Source organism: Rhinopithecus roxellana, chromosome 19, assembly GCF_007565055.1.
Source record: "Rhinopithecus roxellana isolate Shanxi Qingling chromosome 19, ASM756505v1, whole genome shotgun sequence".
Lineage (NCBI taxonomy): Eukaryota > Metazoa > Chordata > Mammalia > Primates > Cercopithecidae > Rhinopithecus > Rhinopithecus roxellana.
Window position 1 is genome coordinate 43,154,306 of NC_044567.1, and position 20,746 is coordinate 43,175,051.

Below are 20,746 nucleotides of genomic sequence, written 5' to 3' on the forward strand. Positions count from 1 at the left end.
CTGCTTGGAGAGAGATACCATTTTGTTTCCTTATTTTCCTTTGCCTCCTCTCTGACTCCTTCGACCACCCCCACCAGCTACCCAGCCCCACCATTCTTTTCTCTCCGTCCTGGGCCTCTTCACAGTTACCAACCAAAAACTTTCATTTATAGCAACAGAAACAGAACTGTGCCAATCTGTGTGAGCTTGGTGGGGGAAGGGAGATTGTTTGGCTGCAGCAGCCAGCAAAGTTGGTGTTCCATGTGGCTCCTTTTTCGTTTGTGTGTGTGTGTGTGTGTGTGTGTGTGTGTGTGTGTGTTTTGTGATGGAATTTCGCTCTTGTTGCCCAGGCTGGAGTGCAATGGCATGATCTCGGCTCACCTCAACCTCTGCCTCCTGAATTCAAGCGATTTTCCTGCCTCAGCCTTCCTAGTAGTAGCTGGGATTACAGGCATGTGCCACCACGCCTGGCTAATTTTGTATTTTCAGTAGAGACAGGGTTTCTCCATGTTGGTCAGGCTGGTCTCGAACTCCCAACCTCAGGTGATCCACCTGCCTTGGCCTCCCGATGTGTTGGGATTACAGGCATGAGCCACTGCGCCTGGCTGTTTTTTGTTTTTTGATACACAGTCTCACAGTCTCAATGCTGTGATACACACAGCATTCCAGCTGGAATGCAGTGAAGAGATCACGGCTCACTGCAGCCTTGACTTCCTGGCTCAAGCAGTCTTCCTGCCTCAGCCTCCCAAGTAGCTGGGACTATAGGCGCGCATCACCACAGCTGGTTAATTTTTTTTGAGACGATGTCTTGCTCTGTCGCCCAGGCTGGAGTGCAGTGATGTGATCTCGGCTCACTGCAACCTCCGCCTCTCAGGTTCAAGCGATTCTCCTGCCTCAACCTCCTGAGTAGCTGGCACTACAGGCGTGAACATCTGGCTAATTTTTGTGTTTTTAGTAGAGACAGAGTTTCACCATGTTGGCCAGGCTAGTCTTGAACTCCTGACCTCAAGTGATCCACCTGTCTTGGCCTTCCAAAATTCTGGGATTATAGGTGTGAGCCACCATTCCTGCCCACCTGGCTAATTTTTCTTAATTTTTTTTTTTTTTTTTTTGTAGAGATGAGGTCTACCTATGTTGCCGTGGGTGGTCTCAAACTCCTCAAGTGATCCTCCCCACTCCGCCTCCCAAAGTGCTGGGATTGCAGGCATGAGCTATTGCGCCAAGCCCATATGCCCCTTTTAAAAAAGGATATTTAGTAGAGAGGAGCATCTTGCTACAGTCTTGCTGCTCACAGTGTGGTCCCCAGACCAGCACCATTGACATCATCTGGGAGTGGGTTAGAAGTGCAGAATCACTGGCTCCAGACCTATTGTGTCAGAATCTGCATGTTAACAAGGTTCCCCCAGAATGCACATGCACATCAGAGTTTGGGAAGCATTCTGCTCTGGGACTTGATGACTGAAGGAGGGAGGCTGAGGGAGAGAGAAGAAGCAAATATGTTTTTCAAGACCTCAGTTATCACTACCAATATCTGAAACTTGGGGACCACACGGATTTGGATAACAAGTGATACCGTTATAACTCCAGATGTCTACGCTGGTGGATGAGTGGATCTTAGAACACTTTCTGGGGTTATAAAGTACAGAATCAGCAAGCTGAGGCAGAAAGGCCTGAAGGGAGATGGCGAATCCGTGTGAGCAAGGCTGAGTCTAAAGACCCATGGGCCGAGGGTGCTTATTGAGAAGAGAGTCCGTGGCACCATTAGGGGCAGAGGATGGAAGCAAGTACGTATGAAGCTAGGCATGGTGGCATGCACCTGTAGTCCCAGCTACTAAGGAGGATGAGATGGAGGGTCACTTGAGCCGGGGAGGTCGAGGTTACAGTGAGCCATGGTCACGCCTCTGTGCTCCACCACGGGCCACAGAGAGAGACTTGTCAAAAAAAAAAAAAAAGAAAGAAAGAAAGAAAGAAAGAAAAAGAAAAAAAAAAGAGTTAGTTGAAAATCTCTTTGAAAATCAAACGAGGCCTTTGAAAACATAGAGAGACTGGACTTCTGTTTCTGTGATTGGGGTGAAGGATACAGGTGGTCCCCAGTAGCCATGGACTGGGAGAAATGACACAAAGATAGTATTTTGTGTATGAAGAGAAGTACATGTTTCAGAATCCCTGAAACACCTGTAACGAGCAGGCAGGCCGAGAGAAGTGACAACATATGTCCTTATAAAGATTTAAAGGCAAATGTTTAGAGCAGCATTATTTGAACAGCTCTGAACTGAAAACTACTCAAATGTCCATCAGTGGGTGTAACGGATAAACAAAATGTGATATTCAGGAATAAAAACATAATGGTACAACATAATGGCACATGCCACAATGGTGATGAACCTCAGAAACATTACACTCAGAGAAAGACATCAGTCAGACACAAAAGACCACATACAGTGTGATTCCCTTCATATGAAATGCCAGGAAAGGGAACTCTGTAGACATAAAGTAGATCAGAGGTTAACTCAAGATGAGGGTGGGAGTGGGCAATGACTGTGTAGGGGAGGCAAAACTTTACCTCTATCCCCTTAGGGTCCCTGCTGGGTCTGAGACTGAAACTGACATCAGATAGATTAGCAGGAGGAAAGCATAGACACTCAATGTAAGTTTTACATGACACGGGAGCCCTCATAAGGAAATTAAAACCCAAGTCCAGGATCATATATGTGCATTTGTTCTTGTTATTTTCTGCCTCCCCCTCCACTTGCCATTCTTCTCTCTCCTGCTGTTTTGTACTGCATAGAGCTGCATAAGGGTAGCCAGCCAAACAGCAGCCCCTCTTGCAGCAGCTGGTCACAGGGTTGCCCCTGCTACTCATCCTGTGCCTCATGGGTAACATGTTATGCCCATGTCCAAGGTACAGAAAAGTGGACCCAGAGCCAGGGAAAGGTGGTAGGGACCCTTGGGCCGGGCAGGGGTTGCTTATTGAGTCACCTTTAGGGGGAGAGGGTGGAAGCAAGCACTTTTGACAATCCTGTGTCTGCCCTGTTTCTGGAGAGGCAGATGCAGAGAGCAGGTCAGAGGGAATTTGACTGGACAGGAAGTTGGGGGGTTGAGGGTAGCCATTGCATATAACCAAGCCTGTTACTCATTTCTTTGGTATCCAATGTCATTGTGACATGCTCTAGAAACCTCTGTCAAAATAGTGGTCTTCCTAATGATACTAAACAACAACTGAGACTGTTTATTGAGTTTGTGAAATCAAGGAGTGGCTGCTCTTCTAGAAGCAGTGAGTTGATGTCTGTTCTAACATTGTTCTGAGACAAGGAAACTTTTTTATACTTTAACGTCCACGGGTCAGAATTTCTCAGATCATATATTTGCACGTAGCAGAGAAGATGCTCTTTTAATAAAAATCCAGAAATTTGTTGTGCACGTTATTTAATAGAGAATAATATCAGATTATTCCTGCACTTGTCCATTCATGTCACAGGTGGACCTGGGAGTAACACGTGGCACCCAAACAGATCACCAGAGTTCACACATGTTCCACCTGCCCTCCCTGCATAAGAGCACCACTCTCTCCTCCTGATGATGGATCAGGGTCATTAATCCCTGCCAAGATGGCGACTGCTCCTGCCTGCTAGTTCAACCTGTCCAGCCATGGCTGCAGCTTGAAGGCTTGAAGTTCAATGGGACCCACTTCTGTTACCACCCTTTCTTTCCTTTATTTTTATTTTTATTTATTTGAGACAGGGTCTGGCTCTGTTACCAAGGCTGGAGTGCAGTGGTGCAATCACGGCTCACTGGAGCATCCAATAGCCGTTAGGAGGCTATTGGCTCGGGGCAGGCGTGAAGGGGGAAGATCAACCTCCGGGTGGGAGGACACCACAGGGCCGGGTGACTGGCGGGGTGCTCTGGGGGGAAGATGGAGTCAAGGCCCCAAGCAAGGTTGGGATAAATTTTCTCTCTGAGACACAGACTGCCGCCTGTAGCGTCAGCATTTACCATTCCCGTCCTCCTTCCTAACACAACAGCTGAGATGGGAGTTTATGTCTCTTTTATTTGATTTCAGAAAAGCAAGAAGGTATCCTAGATCGGATAGTGACAGTCAGTCAGTCATGCTCCCCCTGCAGGACGGAGAGCGGGATGGCAGGGATTGCCTGGTGAACAACCAGGTCAAAAAATATAAACTGTGCCTTTCCCAATGCCAGCCTCGGGTCCGAGGGCTCTACGTGCATTATCTCATTTAATTCACTCAACACCCCTAAGAGGTGGGCATTATTGTTAGCCATGGCCAGGATTAGGGTGAGGCCAGTCCTCTAGGTTCTAATTTCAGGGGGTGCTCCTCCAGAACCCTTCAGTAATCAAAATAAATAATAGTTCAATGCAATATATCTTATCTCGATGATAAGATAATCAAGACATTTATCTGGATTGCTGAGTCTTTTGGTGCCCCTTACTTTTTTTTTTTTAACCTCTCAGCAAGTGTTTCCCTCATTTCACTTTACCCCAATCTCCACCGTGTCATTGTCATCTCCATTCTATTACCCTGTGAAGTGCAACATGGCAGCCACCCACCTCGGCCTCCCAAAGTGCTGAGATTATAGGTGTGAGCCACTGAGCCTGGCCTATCTATCTATCTGTCTGTCTACCTATCTTTTTTTTTTTTTTTTCTAAGATGGAGTCTCGCACTGTCGCCCGGGCTGGAGTGCAGTGGCACTATCTCAGCTCACTGCAACCTCCGCCTCCCGGGTTTAAGCGATTCTCCTGCCTCAGCCTACCAAGTAGCTGGGACTACAGGAGCGTGCCACCACACTGGACTAATTTTTTTGTATTTTTAGTAGAGACGGGGTTTCACCGCGTTAGCCAGGATGGTCTCCATCTCCTGACCTCGTGATCCCACCGCCTCGGCCTTCCTAAGTGCTGGGATTACAGGCTTGAGCCACCGCGCCCGGCTGTATCTATCTATACTTTGAGACAAGGTTTCCCTCTGTTGTCCAGGCTGGAGTGCAGTGTTACAATCACGGTTCACTCACCATACACCAAGATAAATGCCAAGTGGGTCAAAGATTTCAAAGTGAAAAAAATGGAACTATAAAAGTAAGTAAGGGCCAAGGCCGGGTGCGGCTGCTCACGCCTGTAATCCCAGCACTTTGGGAGGCCGAGGAGGGCGGATCACGAGGTCAGGAGTCGGAGACCAGCCTGGCCAATGTAGTGAAACCATTTCTACTAAAAATTTAAAAATTAGCTGGGTGTGGTGGCATGCGCCTGTAGTTCCAGCTACTTAGGGGGCTGAGGCGGGAGAATTGCTTGAACCCTGAGGTGGAGGTTGCAGTGAGCCAAGATCATGCCACTGCACTTCAGCCTAGGTGACAGAGTGCGACTCCATCTCAAAAAAAAAAAGCAAAACAAAACTACATAAGGGCCAAGCACGGTGGTTCATGCCTGTAATTCCAGCACTTTGGGAGGCCGAGGTGCGCAGATCACTTGAGTCCAAGAGTTTGAGACCAGCCTGGGCAATATAGCAAGACCTCATCTCTACAAATAATTTTTAAAAATAAAAATAAAAATTGTAAAAAAAAAAGGACCCAAAAAAAAGGTATAGAGGAGGCCGGGGTGGTGGCTCATGCCTGTAATCCCAACACTTTGGGAGGGCAAGGTGGGAAAATCACTTGAGCCCAGCAATTCAAGACCAGCCTGAACAACGTAGAGATACCCTGTCTCTATGAAATAATAATAATAGGCCGGGCGTGGTGGCTCACGCCTGTAATCCCAGCACTTTGGGAGGCCGAGGTGGGTGGATCACCTGAGGTCGGAAGTTCGAGACCAGCCTGACCAACGTGGAGAAACTGACCAGGCATGAAGGCACATGCTTGTAATCCCAGCTATTCAGGAGGCTGAGGCAGGAGAATCACTTGAACTCAGGAGGCGGAGGTTGTGGTGAGGTGAGATGGTGCCATTGCACTCCAGCCTGGGCAACAAGAGCGAAACTCTATCTCAAAATAAAATAAAATAATAATAATAAATAAATAAATAAATAGCCAGGCATGGTGGTGTGCACCTGTGGTCTTAGCTACTCAGGCAGGCTGAGGTGGGAGCATCACTTGAGCCCGGTAGGTTAAGACCAGCCTGAGCAACATAGTGAGACACCATCACTGTTAGAAGGAAAAAATGTAGTAAAATATGAAGCTTTTTTCTTTCTTCTTCCCTCTCTCTCCACTCGTCATGATGTTTTTCACTTTCTATTTTATGGTCGCACTCCTCAGGCACAGGACACAGGTAGGAGAGTGCAGACTCTTGCAGGAGCCCAGAGGCCCTCTGTCCCACAACTTAGGATTGTCCCTGTGACCTCAAAACTCACTAGTCAAGTAGGAGGTCTGAGCTCCCAGTGGGGGTAACCAGTCATCCAGTTTGCTAGGGGATTAGGGGTTTCCTGGAATATGGGACTTTGAGAACGAAAACTGGCAAGGTTCCAGGCGATCAGGGAGAGTTGGTTACCCTAGAGCTCTGACCTGTGCTAGACCTCAGAGTGGGCTCCAAATTTTGGGGGAAACCATCCTGACATAGTTCACAGGTGGCTTTCCCCAAGGGTGGCACATGCTGAAAGGATGTGGTCGGGGGGATGCAGCTGGTTTTCAGTGGTCTCCAGAGCCCACAGACAGGCAGAGGAGCCCCGTCACCCCACCAACTATGGGCTTATTGCCTTTCACACACCAAGTCCCAAGAGCCCATAACACCTCTTTTGACCATCAGTGCCCTCATTCTGCTCCTCAGGAAGTCCTGGCACCCCGGCCATGAAATCTGGCTCTGAGATTGACATTCCTGCTGAGACTGGGATATTCTCCTTTTACTCATATCTAAGAGCCTGGGAGTTTCCTTTTGTGTCCAATAAGGGCTAATCCTGAGTGGTCTATGACTGCCTGTCTGCAAGGTCACAGAAGGACGTGACCTCCATCTCCTGTTGCTTTCCTGATGGCTTACTTGGTCTCCTGCAAGTTCTCCAGTGCCCGCTCAGTCCTTGTTCAACTCTATGTTTTCTGGAGAGAATCCTTCTTGGCACTGTCACCTCTGTTGAAATAACTCTCCTCGAAATCTCCAGCCCCCTTCTCTAGCCATCCCTAGACATTCCTCTTGGAAACCCCCATCCCCAGGCTGTCCGAATTCCCTCTGGTCTCTCAGTCCTTGGATGCTGAGGGCCACTCCCTTTTTCTTCCTCAAGTCCTTACTTTCCTTGGCTTCAGGCACTTGCAGCCTTTTGTGGTTTTCCTTCTACCTCTCCAGACACTGCTTCTCCATCCTTCACTTCATTTCCCTGCCTTGAATGTGGAGATGCTCATGACAGTGTTATGGAACCACTTTCCTCCTCTCACCCCATTGCTCCCTGGGGAGTTCCACCCATCTCAGGACTCTTGTGTCTGTTTCTCACTGACCACCCAAGGTCACTCTTCCAACTAAGGCCTCCCCTGAGCTCCAGACTCCTGAGTATATGGACTCTGGACATTTGTCCCCATATGGATAGCCTGCAGACATTACACCATGGCTGCAACTGAGCTCTTGAAAACCTTCCCACGGCTGAGCATGGTGGCTCTCGCCTGTGATCCCAGCACTTTGAGAGGCTGAGGCAGGTAAATTGCTTGAGCCAAGTTTGACACCAGCCTGAGACACATGGTGAAACCCTGTCTCTACTAAAAATACCAAAATTAGCCGGGCATGGTGGCACACGCCTGTAATCCCAGCTACTCGGGAGGCTGAGGCAGCAGAATCACTTGAACCCAGCAGGCAGACGTTGCAGTGAGCCAAGATCATGCCTGACCAACATGGTGAAATCCCGTCTCTACTAAAAACACAAAAATTAGCTAGGCATGGTTTCGGGTGCCTGTAATCTCAGCTACTTGGGAGGCTGAGGCAGGAGAATTGCTTGAACCCAGGAGGTGGAGGTTGCAGTGAGCCAAGATCATGCCACTGCACTCCAGCCTGGGCGACAGAGCAAGATTCCATCTCAAAAAGAAAAAAAGAAAAAAAATTAGCTGGGTGTGGTGGTGGGAGCCTGTAAGTCCCAGCTACTCAGGAGGCTGAGGTGGGAGGATCACTGAAGCCCAGGATGCGGAGGTTGCAGTGAGCTGAGATCACACCATTGCACTCCAGCCTGGGCCATAGAGTAAGACCCTGTCTCAGAAAAAAAAAAAAAAAAGAAAATATTCCCCACCCTGTAACCCTCTCCTGCCTGCCTCAGTCAGTGTTCCCTGGACCTATTAGACCCTCTGTAAATACATGGAAAATGTCATCAAAATTAGAGTTTCTGCTCAAATAGTGTTCATTTTAATTTGGTATCACTCACACACTAAAAACTTGAAGAGGGTGTATTTTCTACCTCCAATCTGAAACTGTAGGAAAGGCCCTGTCTGAAAGGAGACTTCGGGAGCCAACAAAGGACCCTGAATAACTTCATCTCGGACGACTCCGCTTTTCTTCACCAATCAGGCAGTGACAAATACATCCACCAGGGGGCAGCATCTACTTATTTCTAGCCCCTGACTCCACCCTGGGACTTGATTTTGGGGTGGTTGCCAGGGAGAGAGCTCCTGGTTGGGGAGAAGGGTATCTTTGGGGCCCTTTCACACATTTTTGCCCCACACTCATACTTAGCGATGGGCTGGGTTTTCTCCATTTTGTTCATGAGGAAACAGAACTGGGATTTGAAACATGGGCCTTCGTGATTCCCGAGCTGATAACTGCTCCGTGGCGTCCATTCCCCCACCCGACCCCCTACTCCTGCAGACTCGTCTTTCCCTCGTTTGTTTACGAAGACAGGTACTTGGCTAATATGCTGCAGAGACAAGGATGTTCTCAGCCACTTCCTAGTCAAGCTCCACCCATCCTCCTACCCTCCCTTACTTCAGAGCATGGACTGTTACGGGTAAAGGACCTGGAGACGTCTAAAGCCCTTCATTACAGAATAAGGAAACCGAGGCTCCCAGGCGGGGAAGTGACTTTTTTTTCTTTTTCTTTTTCTTTCTTTCTTTTTTTTTTTTTTTTTTTTTTGAGACGGAGTCTCGCTCTGTTGCCCAGGCTGGAGTGCAGTGGCACAATCTCGGCTCACTGCAACCTTCGCCTTCCCGGTTCCAGCTATTCTCCTGCTTCAGCCTCCCGAGTAGTTGGGACTACAGGCGTACGCCACCACACCCTGCTAATTTTTTTGTATTTTTAGTAGAGACAGGGTTTCACCATGTTGGCCAGGCTGGTCTTGAACTCCTGACTTCAGGTGATCCGTCCGCCTCAGCCACCCAAAGTGTTGGGATTATAGGCGTGAGCCACTGCTCTTTGCCAGAAGTGACTTTTTACTTTTTCAAGCTACTCTCCTATGAGGGATGGAAGGATGGGACTCACGCACTGACTCTCAGTCCAGTATTCCAGCATGCCCTGAGGGCAACCTCTCTCTCCAATGTCATCCCCATCTTTGGTCCCTGTTTTTCTCCTTTAAGTTCCTTCTCTCCAGCAAAGGCCTGAGAGTTCTATACTACTCAGACACTGCCTAGAAATGAAGGGTTTGTAGGAATTCCTGGCCAACCCAGTATCAACAGAACCCCCAAGGGCCCAAGGACCCCAGGCTAGGAAACTCCCACGCTAAGGGTGGAGGTTTGGTTCTCATACTCAGGGAGCCCTCTGAGTACATTTTTTCCATCATGCATTCATTAATTCACACAAGATTTTCTGACTGCCTATGTGTGCCAGGCATGGTGCTGGGCATGGTAGAGCTACAGATAAGAACCAGCTGCTGCCCTTGATCACTTAGTCTGGTGGAGGAGACAACGCTGAGGAAGAATGATGCTTATCTGACTCAGTGTCACTTAAACCTCGACTCAGCGTCACCTCTTTGAAAGGTTCTCCTGCACACTCTTCCACTAATCTAAAGTAGTTCTCTAGCCAAATGTGGTGGCACGCGTCTGTAATCCCAGCTGCTCAGGAGTCTGAGGCGGAGGATCTCTTGAGCCAAAGAGTTCAAGGCTGCAGCAAGCTATGGTCTCGCCACTGCACTCCAGCCTGGCTGACAGAGTGAGACCTTGTCTGTAAAAAAAAAAAAAAAAAAAAAAAAGCATTTGTATTTTAATTCTGAAAAAAATAAAATATGGAATGCTTCATGAATTTGCATGTCATCCTTGCACAGGGGCCATGCTAATCTCTGTATCGTTCAAAAAATAATGATTGCTTAATGTACAAATGTTCAGATGTTCTCTGCAGGGATTAGTGTAGGCCCATAGCTTAGTGATGCCTGGACGAGCTGGGCCCCTTTCTTTACCCCTCCCCAGCCCCACCTTCTCCTTCCCATTTGTTCATTAACACCTTCTCTGGCAAACATGAAAGATGGAAGGGTGGGGTAGGATTGTCAGTTTCATTTCCTTTATCAGATAAGTGACAATTTCTATCTTGGGTGTGAGTCCCAAGATATATTATAGGAGCCATGTTAAAGAAGCTTCAAAGATTGTGGAAGAAACAAGACAACTTGTGTGTTTTCAGTTTCTGTGTGTTTTCAGTCTCATAGCCATTGCAACATTTGTTCAAAGCCACATTTGGCCAGTTTCTAGCTGGACGACCTTCAACAAATTACCTAACCTTTCTGTGCTTCAGTTTCTTCTTTTTAGACTAACCATACTTACTTCATGGGCTTGACTTGTGTATTAAAAAAGAAAAAGTAAGCAAAGTTCCTAGACCACAGCCTAGCATGCAGTGGCCACTCAACAGTGCAGTGGTTCTCAACTGCTGGGCCTGTTCCGTCTTCCCCTCTCCTAACTTCACCATGCTCAGCTCTGTCTCCTGTACATTAGCTGCTGCTGCAACCTGTCACCCTCCAACTTGGGGTGTAACAAACTAATTTCCTAAGGTCTTAATCTTAGACTAATTTCCTGAGGTCTTTAGGGATTTGGGGAGGCTCCCTGCATTGCTGGGGAAACCAGGTGGCTGGTTTCGTAGTGGAGGGGGGAAGAAGGAGGTGGCAAGGCATGCTGGTGACAAACAGATGGGAAGCTTATTTATCAGCACTTGATTGAGGCGGGTGGGCAGGAAAAGGCTGGGCCCTGCTGTCTGGCAATGACTTCCCTTCTCCTTTTTCCAATCCCTCTCACACATAGCCCTTAAAAAGGTTAATACTGAATTACACAATAAATAAAATAATCCAACCTCCAGGCAAAAATAGGAATATTACAGTTACAGCTGGCCATGTGCAGTGGCTCACGCCTGTAATCCCAACACTTTGGGAGGCCGACGCAAGCGGATCACTGGAGGTCAGGAGTTTGAGACCAGCCTGACCAACATGGAGAAATCCCGTCTCTACTAAAAGTACAAAATTAGCTGGGCGTGGTGGCACATGCCTATAATACCAGCTACTCCGGAGGCTGAGGCAGGAGAATTGCTAGAACCTGGGAGGTGGAGGTTGCAGTGAGCTGAGATCGCACCATTGCACTCCAGCCTGGGCAACAGAGCAAGACTCCGTCTCAAAAATAAATACATACATACATACATACATAAAGTTACAATCTACAATTTCATTCTTCTTTGATTTGCCCTCTCCCCTCCCCCACCTAATCACTGTTGTCCTTTTGGTCACACTGCCCCTTTGTGGCATCTCCTTCCTTTCAGGGCTACCCAGACTGTAGCAGGCTGCAGTGGCTGGGGAGACCCCACTCATTCCTGCACCCCTCCTAACCAGTCCTAGATAGGGCTAAAGAAAGTCTATAAACCCTTCCAGAAGCTTCCAGTTGACACATTCTCTCTCTCTGAAATCCTACAAGCGCTATCTCATGATTTACAAAGACCCAATACATGTGCTGTCTCATTCTGTCACTGCCAGTCTTAAGTCTTAAGCCCTCTGAGGCCTGGTTCTACAGCCGAGACATTCTCTATTTCTCTACCATCTCTCTGTCTCATTCAGAGCACACAGTATGAATGAGGTCAATAAACACACTGTTTTTGTTTTTGTTTTTTGTTTTTTTTGAGACGGAGTCTTGCTCTGTTGCCCAGGCTGGAGTGCAATGGCGTGATCTCAGCTCACTGCAACCTCCACCTCCTGGGTTCAAGCGATTCTCCTGCCTCAGCCTCCCCAGTAGCTGGAATTACAGGCGCCCACCACCACACCCGGCTAATTTTTGTATTTTTAGTAGGGACGGGGTTTCACCATGTTGGCCAGGCTGGTCTGGAACTCCTGACCTCAGGTGATCCGCCCACCTCGGCCTCCCAAAGTGCTGGTATTACAGGCATGAGCCACCGTGCCCGGCCCAATAAACACACTGTTTTTTTTTGTTTGTTTGTTTGTTTTGTTTTGAGACAGAGTCTCGCTCTGTCGCCCAGGCTAGAATGCAGTGGCACGATCTCAGCTCACTGCAACCTCCACCAGTGGGTTCAAGCGATTCTCCTGCCTCAGCCTCCTGAGTAGCTGGGATTACAGGCACCCGCCACCACGCCCGGCTAATTTTTGTCTTTTTATTACTGACGGGGTTTCACCCTGTTGTCCAGGCTGGTCTGGAACTCCTGAGCTCGAGTGATCTGCCTGCCTCAGCCTCCCAAAGTGCTGAGTTTACAGGTATGAGCCACTGCGCCTAAACATACTGTTGAGTGTAACCTTAGATAAAGTCATTCAACCCTTTTATCTGTAAAAGGCAGACAACAGTCCCTAACAGGCTATTGTAGATAATGGGCTTACCACTATGAAGCAGCTGTTTTATGGGGCTCTAGGTTCACACAGGTTTGACAATTGAATTATGAAAGATAAAGGAGAAAGGCTTGTCAGCCTCTCCGAGTAGATCCTTTGGCTGAAGGAGTGTCCATGTGGGGTGGTATCTCTGCCTGATGGAGGGGGATGTGATGGTAGTGCGAATATTGGGGTATTCATATCTTTCCTCCCGAGTCAAACGTTGCCAGCCACGTTCCTTTCGCCCCTCCCACCCTCCGTTCCGGATTAAATCCAGGTTTAATTCCAAATATTAGAATGTGGTAGAAAAGGTCAAATAGAGCAGCCACGGATTGAGCAACCGTCCCTCCGCGTGTGGTGGGGGGATGCAGAGCTCGTAGCTCCACGCTCCGCCCCGCCGCCGCTGGTTGGTCCGCGCCTTGTGACGTCACACGCGGGTTTTTAAGGCCGAACCCTAGGCAGGCTCTGCAGAGGCAGCGGTGGAGGCGCGCTGGGTGCCTGCAGGGGTCTCGCGGAGCGGCTGCGGTGTTTGACCAGGAAAGGCACGAGGAGAGCGCGGCTCACGAGAGGTAAACGGACACTGCAGACCGTGCTGAGGCGGCCCCGGTGCGGGGCCGCTGGAGCTGGGGTCCGCTATCGGAGGAGGACTGGCGGCCAGGGGAGTGTCGTGGGGCGGTGGGGCGGTGGGGCGGGGGTCGCAGAGTAAGGAAGGGCACTGTGTCAACGGCTTGGGGCTGCTGAGGGCGGGTGGGAGCCGCACTCAATCTCCGGTCTCAGCGTCTGCACCCTAACTCTTAGTTTGGGGCACTGTCGACTTCCCCCTTCCCGCGGGGATCTTGCCTGGGGGATGGCGCCATAAGCTCTGAGAAGAGGCTCTGGAAGCCCACCGTCCACGAATCGAGCCCTCACCCCCCACTTGAGTGGCCCAGGACCTGGAAGTCTCTTTAGGTCCCATCGCCCCCCTCACGACCCTCCAGGGAGTGGGGAAACACCTCTGTTATACCTTAAAAAAAAAAAAAAAAAGGAAAGGAATTTTTAAAAGGAAGGATGGGCGGCTGATTTAGGAAGGGATCAAGAAGTTGCAAATCGTGTGTATATTAAACGTCTCCTTTTTCTCCCATGACCTTTTATTGGTTCAGATAACCCAGCTGTGCTCCTTGGAACCTTAAATTTCAAGGCCTCCCTGACTCTACTAGGCGCCTTAGTTCACTATGGGGAACCACTTGACTGAGATGGCGCCCACTGCCTCCTCCTTCTTGCCCCACTTCCAAGCCCTGCATGTCGTGGTCATTGGGCTGGACTCTGCTGGAAAGACCTCCCTCCTTTACCGCCTCAAGTTCAAGGAGTTTGTCCAGAGTGTCCCCACCAAAGGCTTCAACACCGAGAAGATCCGGGTGCCCCTCGGGGGATCGCGTGGCATCACCTTCCAAGTGTGGGACGTCGGGGGGCAGGAGAAGCTGCGACCACTGTGGCGCTCTTACACCCGCCGGACAGACGGGCTGGTGTTTGTGGTGGACGCTGCGGAGGCCGAGCGGCTGGAGGAGGCCAAGGTGGAGTTGCACCGAATCAGCCGGGCCTCAGACAACCAGGGCGTGCCAGTGCTGGTGCTGGCCAACAAGCAGGACCAGCCCGGGGCACTGAGCGCTGCTGAGGTGGAGAAGAGGCTGGCAGTCCGAGAGCTCGCAGCCGCCACTCTCACTCATGTGCAAGGCTGCAGCGCTGTGGACGGTCTGGGTCTGCAGCAGGGCCTGGAGCGCCTCTATGAGATGATTCTCAAGAGAAAGAAGGCAGCTCGGGGTGGCAAGAAGAGACGGTGACCCGAGCACCCCCTCCTTTTCCCCCCACCTGGTAGGGGTCTGCACACTTGGACAGCAGCGTGGGGCTAGCCTGTGACCTCTCAGTCAGACTAGGGTGCAGGACTTGTCCACCTCAGTGAAGGAGAGAGGAGAATGGGGGGTCCTGTTTTGGCGCCACATTGGGATGGGGATGGGAGATGGCATGTCTGTGCACATCTCTCTCTCATCCTCTCTGGAGAAGTGGGCGCTGCAGGACCGTGGAGACGTAAATGTAAACTGTGACTCTACCTCGACCCTGTTTCTTGTTTTTCTTCTCTGGCTTTTTAATTGGATGCGTTTTGGGTAGGGGGGATGGAAAGTGGCTTGGAGAATGTGTTTGGGATGAAAGAACTATCTCCCCATCCTCTGTCCCCCAACTGGGGAGTCTCCCCAAGCTGCTTTTCTAGGGATACCAGTCACATAATTTTTATTTTTGTGTTTGTGAAAGTGCCAAGAACCCCTCCCCACATTTGTAGATCCATGACCCTTTTTATAAGCCGTGTATGTCCTATGTATTATTGTTATTAACTGTTTTTTAGTATTTGCCTGTAAGTTATTAAAGACTGATAACTGTAGCTCTTACCTTGGTCTGGGGCATTCTCCTCTCCTTATCTTGTCCCAGAGACAATTCAAGATTTCTATTTGGGGTTGTGGTGCCGGGGGAGGGAGATTTATCTTGAAGCTGAATTTGCAAAGCAAGCACTTAAAAAAATTAGATTGTGTGTTAAGGGATGGCTCGTGAAAATTATAGGGGGGAGTTGAAAACCCCTCAAGCTATTGCCTGATCTCTGTAGTTTTTTGGGTGGGGTCACTTCCTTTTTCTCTGATTTAACACCCCTCCCCTCATCCTCTGGGTCTTACTTGTCCCTTATATCAACAGCTCCTTGCAGATTTAACTTCAAATTTTGCTAATCTGAGCTGTTCCTAGGTTCTTGACCTTGATGACACCTAAGTCTCTATAGGTAAATCCTCGAAGAGCCATTCTGTTCCCATCTTCCCCACTTCCCCAGTCTCAGGTTGGTTTGATTTTTTTCCTCCTTGTAGGAGGTGGTGAGAATGGAAAGTAATTCCTCCCTGGCCTTAAGTCACCTCTGTGTACTCATTCCTGCTGACTGGCTCACTAGCATGATGGTAGCGGCTGGTGCTGGGAAGGCCTGGGCTGGATTGAGCCAGCCTGGCCCTGGTGACTAAGCCATGAGTTTTCCAGCTTTGGGAATGATAGCTCTTCTCATGAGAGAGGCAGAAGTAGTAGCTGTTTGTGCTTGGTGTAGGAGAGGACTGCTGGACATACACCCTCCATCCTCCAAGATAGAAGGGGGAAGACATAAGCCCCCAATATTTGTGGTGATTGTAGGAATAAAATGTTAACATTACAAGGGCTTGAGTGCCGCTACTCACCAGCACCGGGACCAGCTATGTCTGATAACACAAAACACTTAGATCCTCTTAATCTTCTGGGTGGGAGCAGTAAAAACTAAGCACAAGGCCGGGCACGGTGGCTCATACCTGTAATCCCAACACTTTGGGAGGCTGAGGCAGGAGGATGGCTTGGGCCCAGGAGTTCAAGACCAGCCTGGGCAACATAGGGAGACCATGTTTTAAAGAAAAAAAAAACAAGCACAATTCTTTCCAGTTTCCCAGACCTCCAGTCACCCCCTGCCACTCTTTGTGCAAACACAGAATCCCCAGAGCAGGTTCAGCGTTCTCCACGCCCCGCTTCTCCCCAACTCTGTCTCCTCCGGAATCAGATGAAAGGACCTGGGGAGAAAGAGAAGGTGCTAGCAACCCCCACTTCTGAGGAAGGTTTCCTAAAGAACTTGCTTCTTCCTACCCAGCGCTGCCAGAAGCTCAGATTTTGTCCCCTCCCCATCCCTGTAGCTGGCAGGATGGGGGTGGGTGTGCATTGATCCGGAAGGGTGCTCAAGTGTGCGTCAGTGCTGGGGCCTGCTTGACAGAACTGCTGGGCTGGTTCTGCTGGGAACATGTGCTACCTGCCCCTCCCCCAGACACACCTGTGACTCCTCTCCCAGTCTTTCTGGGACACAGTCCTATAGCCCAGGGACAGGTTGAGGCCCCAGTCCAGGCTGGAAAGGAACTGGCCAGAAATGACCCTCTGTCCTGCCAGGAGATCTTTCCTCCCCATCCCTCCACACCCAGATTATGCTCTTTTGTCTTAAAATCTTCAAGGGTATATTTTCATTTCTTGTCACTCAGTGGACTTAGGTTTCCAGATTTGGGGGAAGAGGTGCAGAGGTATTCCCTCATCCCTAGCAGAGGGGCCTCCAAGATGTCAGCTCCTGACTTCTGGTTCTTCCAACCACACTCCTTCCCTACCTGCTTAGAACAGGTATCTTCTGCTTCCCCATTCCCAGCCCTGGGGGTGGTCAAGGATCGTGGTCCACAGTAGGCCCTTGAATGTCCCAGGTTCTTCCCCAGTCCCTCTGGCCTGACTGTCCAGCTAGTGGTGCTAGAGGAAGATGGGGGCTGGTGTCAGAGAGAGATGGAGAAGCCAACTGCTCTACCAGAGTAGTGGGGAGAGGGGTACACTGAGGGGAATTCTGAGTAGAAAGCTACAAATTGTGACTGGGTCAGAGTCAGGAGCTTAGGAATAATCCTCCTGCCTTGGCTCATCAAAGGGACTGGAGAACTGGAAGGGAGGGGATTACTTCCTGTCTGCAGGGTGAGAGAGGGAGAGAGAATCAGAACCTCTCACTCTCCAGTCCTGCCCAGATATTCTGCATTTTGAACTCAGGGCAAGGGCAAGGAATGAGGGTATGATCAGGATGGAGGGTGAGGTTGTACTTACCCTGTACTGGCTTCTCTATTAAGTAGGATTTCTTCGAGACCCTGGCATGGGTTCTGAGGAGATCTTTCCTGGGGGCCAGGAGTGGTGTGGCTGAGGCTAGATGCCTGTGAAGTTGAAGGAAACCTGCTGTAGACCCAGAGTTCCAGAGTTGAGGCTTTTCTTTGTTTTGTTTTGTTTTTGTTTTTGTTTTTTTCTCTGTTGTCCAGGCTGGAGTGCAGTGGTGTGATCTTGGCTCACTGCAACCTCCACCTTCCGGGTTCAAGTAATTCTCACGCCTCAGCCACCCAAGTAGCTGGGATTATAGGCATGCACCACCATGCCTGGGTAATTTCTGTATTTTTAGTAGAGATGGGGTTTCGCCACGTTGGGTCAGCCTGGTCCTGAACTCCTGACTTCAAGTGATCTGCCTGCCTCAGCCTCCCAAAGTGCTGGCATTACAGGCGTGAGTCACCATGCCCAAACCCAGAGTTGAGGCTTTCTTCTGAACTGCCCTTCCCCATCCAGCCACCCCTTCTTGCATAGGTTGAAATGTAAAATCCAGATGGAAGCCTTCCCTTCCTGGACCTGCTCATCATGAGGGCAAAGATGGCAGTGGTCTCCTACTTCCCATGCCCTTTCCAGTCCTCTCCATGCTGCAAGGGCTCAAGGAAGACAGAGGAAGGAAAGAAGTCCCTAAGGCCCAGAGTGGGCAGTGACTTGCCCTCGGATACACAGCCACTTAGCAGTGCACCCAGCTCCTTCCTCCCAGGCTAGCTCTTTGTACTCCCAGGGCAGAGGATAGGAGGTAGGAGACAAGGAGCCAGCACAGTATCTCAGAGCTCAGATTCTCCCCTCCCTCTTCCCTCTCCTTGATTAGATTAAGGACCAGCTTTCCGCTCTCCCACTCCCCTTCCTGGGGAGTGAGAGCTTTATCTCCTAAGCCCAGCAGAGGTCTGGTCTCAAATCTGGCCAGAAGTTCCCATCCTCCCTTCATCCTGGCCACGTGTCTTTCTTGAGATGGATACCTCCACCAGGGCCTGGGAAGTGCTGAGTTCTGCCCAAGTGCTAGGAGCACACAGGACAGCATGTCTCCAACACAAGCCTGTTCTGAATGGGGCCAGTGGGTAGAGGAAAGGGAGGGAGTGAGGGTGACAAGGGAGACCCAGGCCAGCATTCGGCTGGAAAGGGTGAGCAGTGTGGCTGTACTTCATTTCCAAGGCCATCTGTTGTGGAGTTTGTGGGTGGATGCATGGGACCTCCTCCTCTGGATGAGCCAGAAGAGGGTATTCGCTGTTCCTTTAAAAATTGTATTTGAACATGTAAGATATTCCTATTCTTTTTATTTTTTATTTTTGTAGAAACGTGGTCTTGCCCTCTTGCCCAGGGTGATCTCAAACCCCTGACCTCAAGCGATCCTCCTGTCTTGGCCCTCCAAAGCACGGGGACTACCAATACAAGCCACCACACCCAGCCATGTTCCTTTTTTTTTTTTTTTTTTTAATTTTTACTTCACCCTGAGAGTTTTTTGTTTGTTTTTGTTTTCGTTTTGAGACGGAGTCTCGCTCTGTCACCTAGGCTGGAGTGCAGTGGTGTGATCTCAGCTCACTGCAACCTCTGTCCCAGATTCAAGCGATACTCCTGCCTCATACTCTGGAGTAGCTGGGATTACAGGCACGTGCCACCATGTCTGGCTAATTTTTTGTACTTTTAGTAGAGACGGGGTTTCACCATGGGACCAGGGTGGTCTCAAACTCCTGACCTCAGGTGATCCACCTGCCTCGGCCTCCCAAAGTGCTGGGATTACAGGCATGAGCCACTGCACCCAGCCAGTTCCTTCTTTTTAAAAAGAAAAATCTTCTCCCCTTCATTGGAAAAGTAATAGTTCTTACAGATCTCTATGTGGAAGAAATCTAAATTTAGAAAATGAAGAAACCTAATCTCACAACTTATTTAATGAAACATTCAAAAAAAGAAAAGAAAAGAAAATGAAGAAACTGGCTGGGCACAGTGGTTCATGCCTGTAATCCTAGCACTTTGGGAGGCTGAGGCAGGTAGATCCCTTGAGCTTAGGAGTTCAAGACAGGCCTGTACAACATAGCAAAACCCCATCTCTACAAAAAATACAAAAATTAGCCAGACATGGTGGCACATGCTTGTAGTTTCAGCTACTTAGGAGGCTGAGGCAGGAGGATATCTTGAACCTGGGAGGTCAAGGATGCAGTGAGCTGAGATTGTGCCACTGCACACTAGCCTGGGGACAAAGTAAGACCCTATCTCAAAAAAAAAAAAAAAAAAAAAAGAAAGAAAGAAAGAAAAGAAAAAAGAAAATGAAGAAACTTTATAATCTCAACTTTAGAGCTAACGATTGTGAACAGGTTTTTATATATTCTTCTGGGAATTTTTTTCTCTGCATGTACAAAAGAGATATGTCTATAGAACATACATGGAATTACATAAAGCAAACAGTTTTGCTTTTCTCATTTATATCTTGGATATTATTCCATATATGCCATTATTCCATTATACCACTGCCATCTTTGCCCTCACGAGGAGGGGCTTCAGAAGGGAAGGCTTCCATCTGGATTTTTCTCATTCTTTTTGATGACCACATGAAATTCCATTGTATGAATGTACCATCATTAATTAATTAAATTGTTTGTTGAATACACAGTCTGCTTACAGCCATGGTCCTCCTTGCATATATATTTTTTGGTACACTTGGGGAAGCTTTCCCATAAGATATATTCCTAGAGTTGCAATTGTTGTGTCAAAGGGTATATGTATTTAAAGTTATCATAGATATTGCCAAAGTTTATGTGTTTGTGTAGAAGTTTGGGTGGGAGGGAAATTTAATTCAGCTTCCTAATCCTCTATCCCCAGATTTCAAGGCTTTTTCAAGCTGAGATGTGTGTATATGGTAGGGGAGACATTACAGTGCTCTTGCTTTTTTGTTTTGTTTTGTTTTTTTGAGATAGAGTTTCGCTCTTGTTGCCCAGGCTGCAGTGCAATGGCACGATCTCGGTTCACCACAACCTCTGCCTCTCGGATTCAAGCGATTCTCCTGCCTTAGCCTCTTGAGTAGCTGGGATTACAGGCATGCGCCACCATGCCTGGCTAATTTTGTATTTTTAGTAGAGGCAGGGTTTCTCCATGTTGGTCAGGCTGATCTCGAACTCCCGACCTCAGGTGATCTGCCCCGCTCGGCCTTCCAAAGTGCTGGGATTACAGGCATGAGCCACTGCACCCGGCCTCCTTATGTTTTTTATTTTTTATTTTTTTTCACCAGAGCTGCCAGTAAATGTGCCCTTGCTTTTGGGGAGGTAAGGAATAAAATCACCAGCAACTCAGCAGAGGATTTGCAGCGATAGCGAGTAAGCTTGGGCTCACTTTCCAGGGCTAAGGATTGAGCACCACCTGGGACTGCCTGGCTGGTGGCGGTGGTGGGCAGATGGTGAGGACTCCCTAGCACCCAGCTTG

At 49.1% G+C, this 20,746-nt stretch overlaps 1 protein-coding gene and 1 pseudogene across 1 annotated transcript; one reads left to right on the forward strand and one right to left on the reverse strand.

Annotated features, from left to right (window-relative positions):
* Positions 1-10,087: 10,087 nt before the first annotated feature.
* Positions 10,088-10,187, reverse strand: LOC115894980 (annotated as a pseudogene).
* A 2,894-nt stretch (positions 10,188-13,081) lies between these two features.
* Positions 13,082-15,261, forward strand: ARL4D (ADP ribosylation factor like GTPase 4D). The gene is made up of 2 exons (XM_010376241.2): positions 13,082-13,218; positions 13,789-15,261. The coding sequence occupies exon 2, from the start codon at positions 13,861-13,863 to the stop codon at positions 14,464-14,466; it is 606 nt and encodes a 201-aa protein (XP_010374543.1). The 5' UTR covers positions 13,082-13,218; positions 13,789-13,860; the 3' UTR covers positions 14,467-15,261.
* The last annotated feature ends 5,485 nt before the right edge of the window (positions 15,262-20,746 follow it).

What these genes read in the sequence shown, in the direction of transcription:
- ARL4D (XM_010376241.2), top strand. Translation starts at nt 13,861, where the DNA reads ATGGGGAACCACTTGACTGAGATGGCGCCCACTGCCTCCTCCTTCTTG.